Here is a 17,554-nt window from a genome sequence, read left to right as displayed (position 1 = left end):
TAGTTAAGTATGCCAAAAAAAGTCGTAAAAACGTCATAGTTCAGTATGTCAAAAAAAGTCGTAAAAAAGTCATAGTATATGTCGAAAAAAGTCGTAAAAAACGTCATAGTTCAGTATGTCGAAGAAAGTCGTAAAAAACAACATAGTTAAGTATGTCAAAAAAAGTCGTAAAAAACGTCATAGTATAGTATGTCGAAAAAAGTCATAAAAAACAACATAGTTAAGTATGTCAAAAAAAGTAGTAAAAAACGTCATAGTATAGTATGTCGAAAAAAGTCGTAAAAAACGTCATAGTTCAGTATGTCGAAAAAAGTCTTAAAAAACGTCATAGTTCAGTATGTCGAAAAAAGTCGTAAAAAACGTCAAAGTTCAGTATGTCGAAAAAAGTCGTAAAAAAAGTCATAGTATAGTATGTCGAAAAAAGTCGTAAAAAAGTCATAGTATAGTATGTCGGAAAATGTGATACTTAAGTATGTCGAAAAAAAGTCGTAAAAACGTCATAGTATAGTATGTCGAAAAAAGTTCTAAAAAAAAGTCAGGGTAATATGTCAAAAAAAGTCAAAAAAAGTCATAGTATTGTTTGTCGAAAAAAGTCGTAAAAAACATCATAGTATAGTATGTCGAAAAATGTGATAGTTAAGTAAGTCGAAAAAATTCGTAGAAAAAGTCATAGTTTAGTATGTCGAAAAAAGTCGTAAAAACGTCATAGTATAGTATGTTGAAAAAATTCGTAAAAAAAGTCATAGTATAGTATGTTGAAAAAAGTCGTAAAAACGTCATAGTATAGTATGTCGAAAAAAGTCGTAAAAACGTCATAGTATAGTATGTCGAAAAAAGTTCTAAAAAAAAAAGTCAGGATAATATGTCAAAAAAGTCGTAAAAAAAGTCATAGTATAGTATGTTGAAAAAAGACGTTAAAAACGTCATAGTATAGTATGTCGAAAAATGTGATAGTTAAGTATGTTGAAAAAAGTTGTAAAAAAGTCATAGTATAGTATGTTAAAAAAAGTCGTAAAAAAGTCATAGTATAGTATGTTAAAAAAAGTCGTAAAAAAAAAAAGTTGTAAAAAACGTCATAGTATGTTGAAAAAAGTTCTGAAAAAAAGTCAGTATAGTATGTCAAAAAAAGTCGTTAAAAACATCAAAGTATGTCAAAAAAAGTCGTAAAAACGTCATAGTATAGTATGTCGAAAAAAGTTCAAAAAAAAAAGTCAGGATAATATGTCAGAAAAAGTCGTAAAAACGTCATAGTATAGTATGTCGAACAAACGTCGTAAAAAACGTCATAGTATTGTTTGTCGAAAAAAGTCGTAAAAAAAAGTCATAATGTACTATTTCTAATATAGTCTGTCAAAAAATGTGATAGTATAGTATGTCGAAAAAAGCGTGTGTGTGTGTGTGTGTGTGTGCGTGTGTGTGTGCGTGTGTGTGTGTATGTATATGTGTATGTGTGTGTGTGTGGCGTGCGTGCGTGCGTGCGTGCGTGCGTGCGTGCGTGCGTGCGTGCGTGCGTGTGTGTGTGGACTGCACTGTGGGCTACCTTGAGATTGTGGGACATGTATCTGTCCGTCTCCTCTCGTCAGGGAGTCAAAGACGTCCAGCTGGCCGGTCTGAGTCTGTCCCCTCGTCTGCTCCTGAAACGTCTCCGTCTCCTCCCCGAACTCCTCCTCGTCCACCAATGCCGTCCCCTGACTGGACAACCGGAGACAAATGTCCCTTATTCACATTTGCATCTTATTAGCTGTGGTGGAGGAAGTATTCAGGTCCTGTACTTCAGTACAAGTACTAACTGTCCTCCATTCATCCAATCAGCTGCGTGTTTTATGACATCATCATCTCAGCCGCGTGTTTTATGACATCATCATCTCAGCTGGACATGTAGCCGTCATGTTGTTGCTAGGTTACTAATGCTCGGTAAAAAGACCCGATGTGAAAATGTTACTTCATCGTCGGGAAAATGTACTTAAAGTTATATTGTTGCTAGGTTACGTCATAAAAAACATCAGATTTAATAAACCGCCTGTGTTTAGTGTGCAGGAATCTTAACGTGTAAAGTAACTAGTAACTAAAGTAACTAGTAACTACAGCTGTCAGATGAGTGTAGAGGAGTAACTAAAGTAACTAGTAACTGAAGTAACTAGTAACTGAAGTAACTAGTAACTAAAGTAACTAGTAACTAAAGTAACTAGTAACTGAAGTAACTAGTAACTAAAGTAACTAGTAACTAAAGTAACTAGTAACTAAAGCTGTCAGATGAATGTAGTGGAGTAACTAAAGTAACTAGTAACTAAAGTAACTAGTAACTGAAGTAACTAGTAACTACAGCTGTCAGATGAGTGTAGAGGAGTAACTAAAGTAACTAGTAACTAAAGTAACTAGTAACTGAAGTAACTAGTAACTAAAGTAACTAGTAACTAAAGCTGTCAGATGAATGTAGTGGAGTAACTAAAGTAACTAGTAACTAAAGTAACTAGTAACTGAAGTAACTAGTAACTAAAGCTGTCAGATGAATGTAGTGGAGTAACTAAAGTAACTAGTAACTAAAGCTGTAACAGATGAATGGAGTGGAGTAACTAAAGTAACTAGTAACTAAAGTAACTAGTAACTACAGCTGTCAGATGAGTGTAGAGGAGTAACTAAAGTAACTAGTAACTAAAGTAACTAGTAACTAAAGTAACTAGTAACTACAGCTGTCAGATGAGTGTAGAGGAGTAACTAAAGTAACTAGTAACTAAAGTAACTAGTAACTGAAGTAACTAGTAACTACAGCTGTCAGATGAGTGTAGAGGAGTAACTAAAGTAACTAGTAACTAAAGTAACTAGTAACTAAAGCTGTCAGATGAAGTAGGGAGTAACTAAAGTAAACTAGTAACTAAGTAACTAGTAACTAAAGTAACTAGTAACTGAAGTAATAGTAACTAAAGCTGTCAGATGAATGTGGCAGAGTAACTAAAGTAACTAGTAACTAAAGCTGTAACAGATGATGTGGGGAGTAACTAAAGTAACTAGTAACTACAGCTGTAACAGATGAATGGAGTGGAATAACTAAAGTAACTAGTAACTAAAGTAACTAGTAACTAAAGCTGTCTGATGAATGTAGCGGAGTACTAAGTAATAGTAACTAAAGTAACTAGTAACTAAAGCGGTCAGATGAATGTAGCAGAGTACTAAAGTAACTAGTAACTAACGTAACTAGAACTACAGCTGTCAGATGAATGTAGTGGAGTAACTTAAGTAACTAGTAATAAAGTAACTAGTAATACAGCTGTCGATGAATGTAGTGGAGTAACTAAAGTAATAGTAACGAAGTAAAGTAAAAAAAAAATAACTACAGCTGTCAGATGAATGTAGTGGAGTAACTAAAGTAACTAGTAACTAAAGTAACTAGTAACTACAGCTGTCAGATGAATGTAGTGGAGTAACTAAAGTAATAGTAACTAAAGTAACTAGTAACTGAAGCTGTCAGATGAATGTAGTGGAGTAACTAAAGTAACTAGTAACTAAAGTTACTAGTAACTGAAGTAACTAGTAACTAAAGCGTGTGTATTTTTAAAGTCAATTTAAATGGACACATGGAAATGTTAAATATTGTAATTGCACTGTTTTCTTATTGAGTTTTATCTATCAGTTCTGCAGCACTAAGTACACAGTAAGTGCACAGTAAGTACACAGTAAGTACACAGTGTGTGTACTAGTATCATGATAGTGTGTAATACTGCAGTATAAGATACCCAGATATGAATATCTGTCCTCCGTCTTGGCCTTGCAGCTGGTCACATGTCCGTTTGAAAGACGGAGGAGGATACACGTTCATCTCCTCTGAAAAAACACAAATACATTCAACAAGTTAGATAAAAACTTCTCCACAAGTACAAGTACAGCATTCAAAAGTATGGGAAGTAAAAGTACTCCTGACGAGGTAGAAAACACAGTATTAATGTTATATTATTGGATTTTATTACAGTTTTTTTGATTGCTAAACAGATCGGGCACAACAGTCACCTGAACGCACCATAAACTCTAACTACAGTCTGACTAACAGTCACCTGAACTCACCATGAACTCTAACTACAGTCTGACTAACAGTCACCTGAACTCACCATGAACTCTAACTACAGTCTTACTACACCTGAACTCACCATAAACTCTAACTACATTCTGACTACACCTGAACTCACCATGAACTCTAACTACAGTCTGACTAACAGTCACCTGAACTCACCATGAACTCTAACTACAGTCTGACTAACAGTCCCCTGAACTCACCATGAACTCTAACTACAGTCTGACTAACAGTCCCCTGAACTCACCATGAACTCTAACTACAGTCTGACTAACAGTCCCCTGAACTCACCATAAACTCTAACTACAGTCTGACTAACAGTCCCCTGAACTCACCATAAACTCTAACTACAGTCTGACTAACAGTCCCCTGAACTCACCATGAACTCTAACTACAGTCTGACTAACAGTCCCCTGAACTCACCATAAACTCTAACTACAGTCTGACTACACCTGAACTCACCATAAACTCTAACTACAGTCTTACTAACAGTCACCTGAACGCAACATGAACTCTAACTACAGTCTGACTAACAGTCACCTGAACACACCATAAACTCTAACTACAGTCTGACTAACAGTCACCTGAACGCACCATGAACTCTAACTACAGTCTGACTAACAGTCACCTGAACGCACCATGAACTCAAACTACAGTCTGACTACAAACAGTTACCTGAACTCTGTGTGTGTGTGTGTGTGTGTCTGTGTGTATGTATCTGTCTGCGTGTGTGTGTGTAATGTATGTGTGTGTGTGTGTGTCTCTGTGTGTGTGTGTGTGTGTTCTCACTGCTGAGGGCGGAGAGGAAGACTCTGAAGAAGCGCTGGGCGTAGCTCTGCTCTCCGGCCTTCAGCCGGTCCAGGTGGACCAGGTGCTGGTTTACGGGCCGACCGGCCAGCTGCTCCACCTGGGCCCGGTCGTAGCGCTCGCCCACCGTCACCACGAACACCGCCACCCCGTCACACTTGGCTTTCTGAACACAATAACATAGATAGATAGAGATATAGATAGATAGATGGATAGATAGATAGATACAACATATATAGACATATATATGAACAAGATGAAAACCAAACTGCTGTAAGAAAACATAAAGCTGTTAAAGTTAAAGTTGTCCATCCACTGTAAAAACTGGTTGACGTGACAGGAAACCTAATATTGAAGCATACCTTGTAAAAAAAGACTACTAGTGAATACATGCACTATTGCACCTGGGCGATGTAGTCCAGCCGGTCCTGGTCCTCGGAGGCGGTCTTGGTGCCCACCACGGCCAGCAGCGCCCTCCTCCTCCGGGGCTGGCCGGCCTTCATCAGCACCTCCTTCAGGGTGAAGTCCAGCGTCTTCCCCAGCCGCGAGGAGCCCCCCCGCTGGGTCACGTTCCCCATCAGGTGTCTCCGCATCAGGGTGCTGGTCTGGTACGTCCCCAGGTCAAACTCCACCTGGGGACATTCATATTTCAAATATGTAAACAAAAATGTAAGCATCATCAGGAAAATGTAGTATTAAAGTATATAAAGAAAAATCCTCCCATTTTGGAAAGTGGAAAGGTTGTGTATTTAAAATACACCCCCCCCCCCCCCCACATCATCACATACCCTCCACCATACACAGAGATAGGCATGGGGAACTTTCCATAAAATGGTTACATATGAATATACATGTATATACATATATATACCACACACGCACACACACACACACACACTTTATGCAGTACATATATATACTGTATACATATACATATATATATATATATATATATATATATATATATATATATATACTGTATATATATACATGTAGACTGTATATACATGTATACACATGTATAAACACATATATCCTGTATATACATATGCAGTATCATACATATATATACATATGGTATTGCACAGAATTATGGGATGCCTAGAACGCAGCAGTAGCACTGTACATGAACGGGTAAAGCATGCGGTCCACCTTGGTAGCCTGGGTGCCGCTCTGGACCAGGGCCACCCGGGCCTGGCTGTCGGCCCTGCGGGGGTTCGGGCTCACGGCCAGATGTTGCACCACAGAGCCCAGCAGCTGCTGGGCGCCGGCGTACTCATCGGCCTGCATCTCCCTGGACCCGTCCAGGACCAGGGCCAGGTCCACGTCCACCTGCTGAGGCGGCACCGGATCCTGGATGAAGGTGCACTGCTCCACACGTCTGCACGGGTCTGGAGAAGGAATCAGATCCACTAGTTTTCAAAATCTCTATATCAGAAATAAGAGCTTCTATTTTATCTATTCTTTTTATGAGATGATTTCTTGGGTATTCAGGCTTTTATTATGACGTGGACATGAAAGAGGAGAGAGAGGAAATGAAGACAGTGCTGCAAGATGGAATCAAACCCTAAAAAAAAAGGAAAAAGGTAGATAGATAGATAGAGAGATACATATTATAGATAGATAGATAGACAGATAGACACATAGAGATAGATAGATAGATAGATGAGATAGATAGATAGATAGACAGATAGATAGATAGATAGATAGACAGATAGATAGATATTATAGATAGATAGATAGATAGATAGATAGATAGATAGCAGATAGAGTATTATAGATAGATAGATAGATAGATAGATAGAGAGATAGATAGATAGATAGATAGATAGATACAGAAAGATAGATAGATAGATAGATAGATAGATAGACAGATAGATAGATAGATAGATAATAGATGGATATTATAGATAGACAGATAGATAGATAGATAGATAGATAGATATTATAGATAGATAGATAGATGGATATTATAGATAGAGATATAGATAGATAGGAGATAGATAGATAGATAGATAGATAGATAGATGATAGATAGATAGATAGATAGATAGATAGATAGATAGATAGATAGATAGATAGATAGACAGACAGACAGGACAGATAGATAGATAGATAGATAGATAGATAGATAGATAGATAGATAGATAGATAGATAGATAGACAGATAGATAGATAGATAGATAGATAGATAGATAGATAGATAGACAGACAGATAGATAGTAGATAGATAGATAGATAGAGAAGCTGCTAACACTCTAAAGGAACAAGAGTTTGAATATGTAGAGAAATGTGTTTGACTACATTTCGACAGAAACAATGCTGCATGACTGATATGATATGATATGATATGATATGATATGAATGATAGGATATGATATGATATGATATGATAGGATATGATAGGATATGATATATGATATGATATGATATGATATGAATGATATGATATGATATGATATGATAGATATGATATTAGGATATGATATATGATATGATATGATAGGATATATGATAGAATGATATGATAGATATGATATGATAAGATATGATATGATATGATAGGATATGATAGGATATGATATGAATGATAGGATATGATATGATATGATATGAATGATTGATAGGATATGATATGATCAGAAGATATGATGATATATGATATGATAGGATAGGATATGATATGAATGATATGATAGGATATGATATGATATGATATGATAGGATATGATATGATATGATATGATATGATGATATGATAGATATGATATGATATGATAAATATGATATGATATGATATGATATGATATGATATGATGAATGATATGATATGATATGATATGATATGATATGATATGATATGACATGATATGATAGGATATGATATGATATGATATGATATGATATGATAGTGATAGGATATGTATGAAGGTAGATATGAATGATAGGATATGATATGATATGATATGATATGACATGATATGATAGGATATGATATGATAAGATATGATATGATATGATATGATATGATATGATATGATATGAATGATAGGATATGATATGATATGATATATATGAATGATATGATAGGATATGATATGATATGATATGATATGATATGATATGATATGATATGATATGATATATGATAGGATATGATATGATATGATATGATATGAATGATATGATAGGATATGATATGATAAGATATGATATGATATGATGGATATGATATGATATGATATGATATGATAGGATATGATAGGATATGATAGGATATTATTTGATATAATATGATATGATATGATAGGATATGATATGACTGATATGATAGGATATGATATGACTGATATGATAGGATATGATATGACTGATATGATAGGATATGATATGACCATCCGAGCGTACCGTAGCAGATGGCACAGTTGTGGACCTTCCTGAGGTCGGCGGCCATGTCCCTCCCCAGCACGGTGAAGATGGAGCTCCCCGAGTCGTCGGCCTGAGAAGAAACAGCCGCGGTCGTGAGTCACAGCTCTGAGATCAGCTGACGACATGAGGGTCAAACACAACCACGTCTCCCTAATCTCCCGACATGTCTCCCCGGCTGGAATTACAACCGCGAGGCCGAAAGCTCGTGTAAGGAGTCATCTGAGCCGAGAAGGGAGACGAGGTGCAGAGGGGAGTTGGAGAGAAGTTGTGTGTTTTAGAGCCAAACGAGAAAAAGCTTCTCGGCAGCTCAGATGATGAAGGGTTGAAGCTTTAAAAGCCGATCGAGATGCCGAGCTCTTGAGCTCGGCCAAATGAGAGACCAAGAGCAGGAGGGGACGAGTTTGGAAAAATAGAGTAGTGCAAGAGGTGAAAAAACGTTATTTCCTGATTGTTTCACGGCTGTTACATTCTACTGAAGAAGGTCTGTACAACCCACACTGTTGACTTTGTGCAATTTATCCAATATCCCATGTGCCATTATTACTACATCTGTGCATCATTTTTAATTTGGGCAATTTTCATTGGTACTTTTCATACTAATACTGCTGTATTTATATAGCGCTTTTCTAGTCTTAACGACTACTCAAAGCAGTTTTACATAGTACAGCAACCATTCACCATTCACACACATTCACACACTGCTACGCCCTACAGTTCCCTGCTCTGCACTACAATGCCCTGCTACAACCTACAGTACCCTGCTACACCTTGCAGTGCCCTGCTACACTCTACAGTGCCCTGCTATGCCCTACAGTGCCCTGCTACACTCTACAGTGCCCTGCTACACCCTACAGTGCCCTGCTACCCCTTACAGTGCCCTGCTACACCCTTACAGTGCCCTGCTACACTCTACAGTGCCCTGCTATGCCCTACAGTGCCCTGCTACACTCTACAGTGCCCTGATACACCCTACAGTGCCCTGCTACCCCTACAGTGCCCTGCTACACCCTACAGTGCCCTGCTACACCCTACAGTACCCTGCTACACCTTGCAGTGCCCTGCTACACTCTACAGTGCCCTGCTACGCTCTAAAGTGCCCTGCTACGCTCTAAAGTGCCCTGCTATGCCCTACAGTGCCCTGCTACACTCTACAGTGCCCTGCTACACTCTAAAGTGCCCTGCTATGCTCTCAATTAAAAAAATTGATTGACACTTTTGTAATTTAAACTGCAAAGACAGTCCTAACCGAGCCCTTGCCATGTTACTTTTGTTTCATATCAGGAGAACACAGTTATGACAACACAACCAAATCAAACATACCTCCAACGCCCGACTAACAGCGGGAGCGTTCTTCAGCGAGATGACCACTGGGACGATGTTGAGGCCGCGGTACTCCATGGTGGCGGTGACTATGTCGTTAACATCCTGCGCAGGCCCGTTAGAGAAGAAGACCGCCACCTTCCTCGTCAACAGTCCCTCTCGGACGCGCTTGAAGATATTCTGCCCCACGAAGCGCATGGCGGCCCCCAGGTTGCGGCGGTTGGACGTCCTCTCCAGGGCGATGTTCGTCACGGCCTCGATCAGGCGGGTCTTGTGCTGGTAGTCCTGGAAGCGGATCATGTACTTGGTGTAGGCGCTGTACGCCACCACGGCGACGCGGGCGCCCGTCGGACAGTTGCTCTCTGAGACGGTGATGCCGTCCAGCAGGGAGAGGAGGGCGGAGCGCTGTCTCTCGAAGGCTGCGGGCGTCACGTCGTCCGACATGTCCAGACCGAAGACCAGCTCGGTGGGGAAGGCCGGGCACGGGGATCCACCTGCAGACCAGCACAGAAGAGAGAGAGTTGGGGAGAAGCAAGTAAAACACTGACCAGAGACCAAACCCCCCCCACCCACTGGTCCAACAGTTAGAAAAGCAGAAATTAGGAATTATTGAGACTAAAATTAAAGGAATGGATGTTGATGATAATCACAGACTGGAATATGTCAACTTTTACTCAATACTATTTCAACAACACTTCACTTTGTTTTACAATGCTATAAAATATAATAAGACCCAAAATTAATGAAAGTAGAGATTTGTACTTGGCAAAGAGCGTTGGAATCAATCATGTTATTTTGGGGAATTAAAAAGAACATTGATATAGGACAACATGGGGACAACATGAGGACAACATGAAGACAACATGAAGACAACATGAAGACAACATGAGGGCAACATGAAGACAACATGAGGACAACATGAAGACAACATGAGGGCAACATGAAGACAACATGAGGGCAACATGAGGACAACATGAGGACAACATGAGGGCAACATGAGGACAACATGAGGGCAACATGAAGACAACATGAGGACAACATGAGGGCAACATGAGGACGACATGAGGGCAACATGAAGACAACATGAAGACAACATGAGGACAACATGAGGACGACATGAAGACAACATGGGGACAACATGGGGGTTAACTTCATTTTTACAGATAGAGTAGACCAGTAATTCCCCCAGGGGTATTTAGTGTGACGATGAACTGTGCCAGAGCATCCTGTGTCTCGCTGCCGACCCTTGTTGTCGATGTGGAGACCGTGAACGGGTTGTCATGACGACATGTTGAACCGTACTCACCCAGCGTCTGTTAGCGTTAAAACGGAGACACGTACCTTGGGAACATGCTGCGGGGGGGAAAACGAAAACAGAACTCAGAGTTGAACTAACTGCAAATACATGATGCCCTCTGTCAAAGATGCTCTATGATAAAAATAATAATAATAATTAAAAACGTCCTGTCTTCGACATGGGCGTGGCTTCATTTGAAAGTGTAGTGGACGTCATGTTTATCTCATGTCTTTCTTTTGTTGACGTTAGATATTGATTGATTGACAGTATGTAGACCTAAATTGAGGACAACTACATTATTGTAGGTGCAATGATGAGTTAAAGTCCAATAAGTCCTTTATCAAACCGTGTGAATGTGTCCCGGCCAGGATAGGACATTATTATTATTATTATTATTATTATTATTATTATTATTATTATCATCCCTTTATGCTGGATTATCAAGGGCCAATTTAAGAGCAATTAGATGTACTGCAATCTACAGTGTGCTCCTGTCCTGTCCTGTCCTGTATGCTCCTGTCCTGTCCTGTGCTGTATGCTCCTGTCCTGTCCTGTATGCTCCTGTCCTGTCCTGTATGCTCCTGTCCCTGTCCTGTATGCTCCTGTCCCTGTCCTGTATGCTCCTGTCCTGTCCTGTCCTGTATGCTCCTGTCCTGTATGCTCCTGTCCCTGTGCTGTATGCTCCTGTCCTGTCCTGTATGCTCCTGTCCTGTCCCTGTCCTGTATGCTCCTGTCCCTGTGCTGTTTGCTCCTGTCCCTGTGCTGTATGCTCCTGTCCTGTCCTGTATGCTCCTGTCCTGTCCTGTATGCTCCTGTCCCTGTCCTGTATGCTCCTGTCCTGTCCTGTATGCTCCTGTCCTGTCCTGTATGCTCCTGTCCCTGTGCTGTATGCTCCTGTCCTGTCCTGTATGCTCCTGTCCTGTCCTGTCCTGTATGCTCCTGTCCCTGTCCTGTATGCTCCTGTCCTGTCCTGTATGCTCCTGTCCTGTCCTGTCCTGTATGCTCCTGTCCTGTATGCTCCTGTCCCTGTGCTGTATGCTCCTGTCCTGTCCTGTATGCTCCTGTCCTGTCCCTGTCCTGTATGCTCCTGTCCTGTATGCTCCTGTCCCTGTGCTGTATGCTCCTGTCCTGTCCTGTATGCTCCTGTCCCTGTCCTGTATGCTCCTGTCCCTGTGCTGTATGCTCCTGTCCTGTCCTGTATGCTCCTGTCCTGTCCTATATGCTCCTGTCCCTGTGCTGTATGCTCCTGTCCCTGTGCTGTATGCTCCTGTCCTGTCCTGTATGCTCCTGTCCCTGTCCTGTGTGCTCCTGTCCTGTATGCTCCTGTCCTGTCCTATATGCTCCTGTCCCTGTCCTGTATGCCCCTGTCCTGTCCTATATGCTCCTGTCCTGTCCTGTCCTATAGGCTCCTGTCCCTGTCCTGTATGCTCCTGTCCTGTCCTATATGCTCCTGTCCCTGTCCTGTATGCTCCTGTCCTGTCCTGTATGCTCCTGTCCTGTCCTTTATGCTCCTGTCCCTGTCCCTGTATGCTCCTGTTCCTGTGCTGTATGCTCCTGGTCCTGTCCTGTATGCTCCTGTCCTGTCCCTGTCCTGTATGCTCCTGTCCTGTCCTGTCCTATATGCTCCTGTCCCTGTCCTGTCCCTGTCCTGTATGCTCCTGTCCTGTCCTGTCCTGTATGCTCCTGTCCTGTCCTATATGCTCTGTCCCTGTCCTGTATGCTCCTGTCCTGTCCTGTCCTATATGCTCCTGTCCCTGTCCTGTATGCTCCTGTCCTGTCCCTGTCCTGTATGCCCCTGTCCTGTCCTGTACGCTCCTGTCCTGTCCTGTCCCTGTTCTGTCCTGTGTCCTCTTGTCTGTCCTGTATGCCCCTGTCCTGTATGCTCCTGTCCTGTCCTGTACGCTCCTGTCCTGTCCTGTCCCTGTTCTGTCCTGTGTCCTCTTGTCCTGTCCTGTATGCCCCTGTCCTGTATGCTCCTGTATGCTCCTGTCCTGTCCTGTATGCTCCTGTCCTGTCCTGTACGCTCCTGTCCTGTCCTGTATGCCCCTGTCCTGTCCTGTATGCTCCTGTATGCTCCTGTCCTGTCCTGTCCTGTCCTGTATGCCCCTGTCCTGTATGCTCCTGGTCCTGTCCTGTATGCTCCTGTATGCCCCTGTCCTGTCCTGTATGCCCCTGTCCTGTCCTGTATGCTCCTGTCCTGTCCTGTCCTGTATGCCCCTGTCCTGTATGCTCCTGTCCTGTCCTGTATGCTCCTGTACGCTCCTGTCCTGTCCTGTATGCTCCTGTCCTGTCCTGTACGCTCCTGTCCTGTCCTGTCCCTGTCCTGTCCTGTACGCTCCTGTCCTGTCCTGTATGCTCCTGTATGCTCCTGTCCTGTCCTGTATGCTCCTGTATGCTCCTGTCCTGTCCTGTACGCTCCTGTCCTGTCCCTGTCCCTGTCCTGTCCTGTGTCCTCCGGTCAGAGAGTGTTTCCTTGACACTCACCACAGTTGTCTCTGATGTAGGTAATCAGCTGGCATTCCTGAGAGACAACAAAAGAAGACGTCTCGCATAAATACTCAGGTCAGGATTTGATTTTATTCCAATAATATTATATTATAGGTATAATATAATATTATACCTGTACTATAATATTATATTATAGGTATAATATAATATTACAGGTGAGGTGAGTTTGAAGGTGGACTCACCGTCATGGCTTTGCTTCCAGGAGGTCCTCTGGAACCCTGACAAGAGCAGAGGACCAGATGCATTATTAACATTATATATTATATATTACATTATATATTACATTATATATATTATATATATTACATTTTATATGCATTATATGAACATCTACTGTTAAATCAGTTAATAAATATAATATATTCATAGCGTCGGGTAGCAGCAGGACTCTATGTCCACAGCCGGCATTGCCTCGTCCTCTTTTCCCCCCAACCACATTAATAATTGGTGACTCCATAACCAGAAACATCCATTTCTTTAACGCTACAACTCACTGCTTCCTCGGTGCCACCACAGCTGACATTTTAAAAAAACTCCAGGACCTAATGCCATCGCTCCCGTCCTCCATTACAAGAGTGATAGTCCATGTCGGAACAAATGACACAGCTCTTCAGCAGTCTGAGTTGACAAAATTAGATTCTAACCGTCTTTTTAACTTTTTAAAGCAGTGTGGAAAGTCAGTTTTTATTTCTGGTCCCATTCCCACAGTTGGTCGCGGTGCTGGCCGCTTCAGTAGACTACTTGGCCTCCACGACTGGCTCCAGTCTGCTTGTAGAGCACATCAGGTGTGTTATGTGGATAATTTTAATATTTTCTGGCAAAGAACCTCTCTTTTTAAGACAGACGGACTTCACCCAAACAAACGGGGTTCAGAAATGTTAGCTGCGCACATACAGCATGTGGTGCGGTCTACACACGACTTCCTTGAATGACTAATCTTTTATGCAAAACACCTGGACACACCACCGCTCACTGAACACATCTCTTCATCATTGCCACATAAAACTGTCCCCACCTGCTGGCATGTTAAGCCGTCTGCCCCCAGCGCTGTTCCAAAGACTTCTATTCCTGTCATCACCACGCACAGACCAGTAAACCGAAATGTGCAAATCCCACAAAGAAATATCAGTAATCTCTCAAGGATTAGGACAACTGCACCAACTCCTGTACCCAGAACAAACTCATTTAAAATGGCTCTTTTCAATGTGAGATCACTTTCGAGTAAAACGTTTATCTTAAATGATTTTATCTTGTCTGCAAATCTAGATTTTATTTTTTAACTGAATCCTGGTTGCAAATTAATGACTATACCCAGCTATCTGAACTGTGTCCGCCTCAATACGATTGTTTTAGTCAACCGAGGGTCAGTGGTCGTGGTGGTGGGCTAGTGACCGTGTATAGGAAAAATTCAAAATGTCATCAAGTACGCTGTGATGAATTTAACTCCTTTGAAGTTCTCACTCTTAAGGTTGGAGGGCTGCAACCTATCTTATTTGTTATAATTTATCGCCCCCCAAAACCACCTGGAAGATTTCTATCTGAACTTCCTGAATTTTTATCTAATCTGGTTTTAAATTATGACAGAATTGTTCTTTGTGGTGATTTTAATATTCATGTTGATGACCCCAATAATGTTAATGCAACTAACTTCTTAAATATGGCCACTTCTTTTAACTTCAAACAACATGTCAAAGAGCAAACACATAATCGTGGTCACACACTGGACTTGATTTTTACCCTGGGTGTCAGCATTTCCTCTGTGGAATTAGTGGACATGACCATATCTGACCACAGATGTATTGTTTTTAGCTGCAATTTGCCTGTTACTCATGCCATCTCACCAAGCTCCGTGTCTTCTCGCTTTTTGAATGAACAAAGTGTTTCAAAATTTGCGCATCCTTTAAGAGTCAAAGCCAACACCTGTCTGACTCTAACACCAACAATATGGTTGATCACTTCAACCATATCTGCTTGTCTTCACTAAATATTACTGCTCCTCTAAAGGTTAGGCCTACGTCTAAGGCTAGGAAGCAACCCTGGATAAATGACAGCATTCGCAGCCTAAAAAGGGAATGCAGGAAAGCAGAGCGCAGATGGAAAAAATCCAGTCTCCAAGTCCATTACCTCAGTCTGAAGGATTTATTAACTAACTACAATAACATGGTTAAGGATGCGAGAACACACTATTTTTCTGAACTCATTACTACACATAAACACAATCCCGGTTTCTGTTTAAGACTGTGGATCAGCTGGTAAACCCACCCCTCCTTGTGCCTCAGCTGGAAGTAATGATGACTGTGATTTGTTTTTATCTCATTTTATCAATAAGGTGGTGTCAATCAGAGCCTCGATTACCCCCGCGGCCTATTACTCAGAGGTTCCTCACCAGCAACAAGACAGCTTTAACCAGTTTTATCCCATCGACTTGTCTGAGCTTTTAAAAACAGTATCACAAATGAGAGTGTCCTCCAGCCCACTTGATGTAATACCTTCAAAATTTTTACTGAAAGTGATAGATTCTGTTGGGCCCCATTTGATCAAAATTTTTAACAGCTCCCTATCTACTGGTTGTGTCCCTGATTATTTTAAAACGGCTTGCGTGAACCCACTTTTAAAGAAACCGGGTTAGATCCCTCCCTCCCACATAATTTTAGACCAATTTCAAAACTGCCTTTCATTGCAAAGATTTTAGAAAGAACTGTGTCCAAACAGCTGCTCACTGTACTGGAAAATAACAAAATATTTGAAAAATTTCAGTCTGGTTTTAGGAAGTACCATAGCACCGAGACTGCCCTGCTTAAAGTCACCAATGACCTTTTAATGTCTGCTGATGAAGGCATGTGCTCGGTCCTTGTACTTCTGGACCTCAGTGCTGCTTTTGACACCATTGATCACAGCATCATGTTAGACAGACTGAGGCACTGGGTGGGGATCTCTGGTACTGCTCTAGAATGGTTTTCATCATACATGACAATAGGAAGTTTTGCGTGTCTGTAAATAACTATGTCTCCTCGTTCAGTCCAGTTAAATATGGTGTGCCTCAGGGGTCGGTCTTAGGACCCATTTTGTTTTCCTTGTATCTGCTTCCCCTTGGACATATTATCCATAAACATGGCATTTCTTTTCATATTTATGCTGATGACACAAAATATACTTACCTGTCAGATCCTCAGACCCTGGAATGCTGAGTTCACTTAACAACTGCCTTGGGAAGTTAAAAAATGGATGTCAAATAATTTCCTCCAGCTGAACTCAGACAAAACAGAAATCCTCGTCATCGGGTCTCAGCAAATGGCAAAGCAAATACTGCCATCTGCCGGGTCGCTAGTAAACTACATTAAGCCCGTGGCAAAGAACCTAGGTGTTTGGTTTGATAGTCAATTAAATTTTGAGCAGCACATCACAAAACTTGTTCAATCATGTTTTTATCAACTTAGAAATATAGCTAAATTCGATCTATGTTAACTTTTAAAGACACCGAGACCCTTTTACACGCCTTCATCTCATCACGCCTGGATTATTGCAATAGCCTTTTCACCTGTTTAACTCAAAATCTATTGATCGACTCCAGACTGTCCAGAACTCAGCTGCCAGGCTTCTAACCAGAACAAAAATATGACCACATTACTCCTGTTTTAGCTTCATTGCACTGGCTCCCAGTATGTTTTAGAATTGACTTTAAAATTCTATTGATCACTTTTAAAGCTCTTCATGGCCTTCGCCTTGTTATATCTCTGACCTTTTAGTACCATATACACCAGCACGCACCTTGAGATCCTCGGGCAGAGGTCTGCTATCTGTTCCAGAGTCTCGAATGAAAACTAAAGGGGACAGAGCGTTTGCTGTCAGGGCCCGAGGCTCTGGAACAGCCTGCCCGAGGAAATCAGTCAGCTGAGTCAGTGAACTCTTTTAAGTCGCTTCTTAAAACATACTTTTATAGGAGAGCCTTTCCCGATCTTATTTGACTTCATTTTACCCCTCTTATTTTCATTGTATTTTACAAATTTTATATTTAACTGTATTTCAGTCTTTTAATGTTCTTATGCTTTTGTATTTGTGTACTTGTTTAAGCACTTTGTAACTTGTTTTTGAAAAGTGCTCTACAAATAAAGATTATTATTTATTATTAT

At 41.1% G+C, this 17,554-nt stretch overlaps 1 protein-coding gene across 1 annotated transcript; it reads right to left on the bottom strand.

Annotated features, from left to right (window-relative positions):
* Positions 1–1,530: 1,530 nt before the first annotated feature.
* On the bottom strand, positions 1,531–13,669 carry LOC116678420 (collagen alpha-6(VI) chain; the record flags this gene model as incomplete). Its single annotated transcript, XM_032508350.1, has 10 exons — positions 13,607–13,669; positions 13,401–13,437; positions 10,961–10,972; positions 9,620–10,113; positions 8,279–8,369; positions 6,023–6,261; positions 5,275–5,502; positions 4,853–5,036; positions 3,732–3,819; positions 1,531–1,692 (listed from the first exon to the last, which is right to left on the bottom strand). Coding segments are annotated over exons 1-10 (1,598 nt in total), but the record flags the coding sequence as incomplete, so codon positions are not given.
* Positions 13,670–17,554: the final 3,885 nt, after the last annotated feature.

Source organism: Etheostoma spectabile, unplaced genomic scaffold (assembly GCF_008692095.1).
Source record: "Etheostoma spectabile isolate EspeVRDwgs_2016 unplaced genomic scaffold, UIUC_Espe_1.0 scaffold00007338, whole genome shotgun sequence".
Taxonomy (NCBI): domain Eukaryota; kingdom Metazoa; phylum Chordata; class Actinopteri; order Perciformes; family Percidae; genus Etheostoma; species Etheostoma spectabile.
Note: the sequence above shows the minus strand (reverse complement) of the source record. Positions and strands in the feature narration are given on the sequence as shown.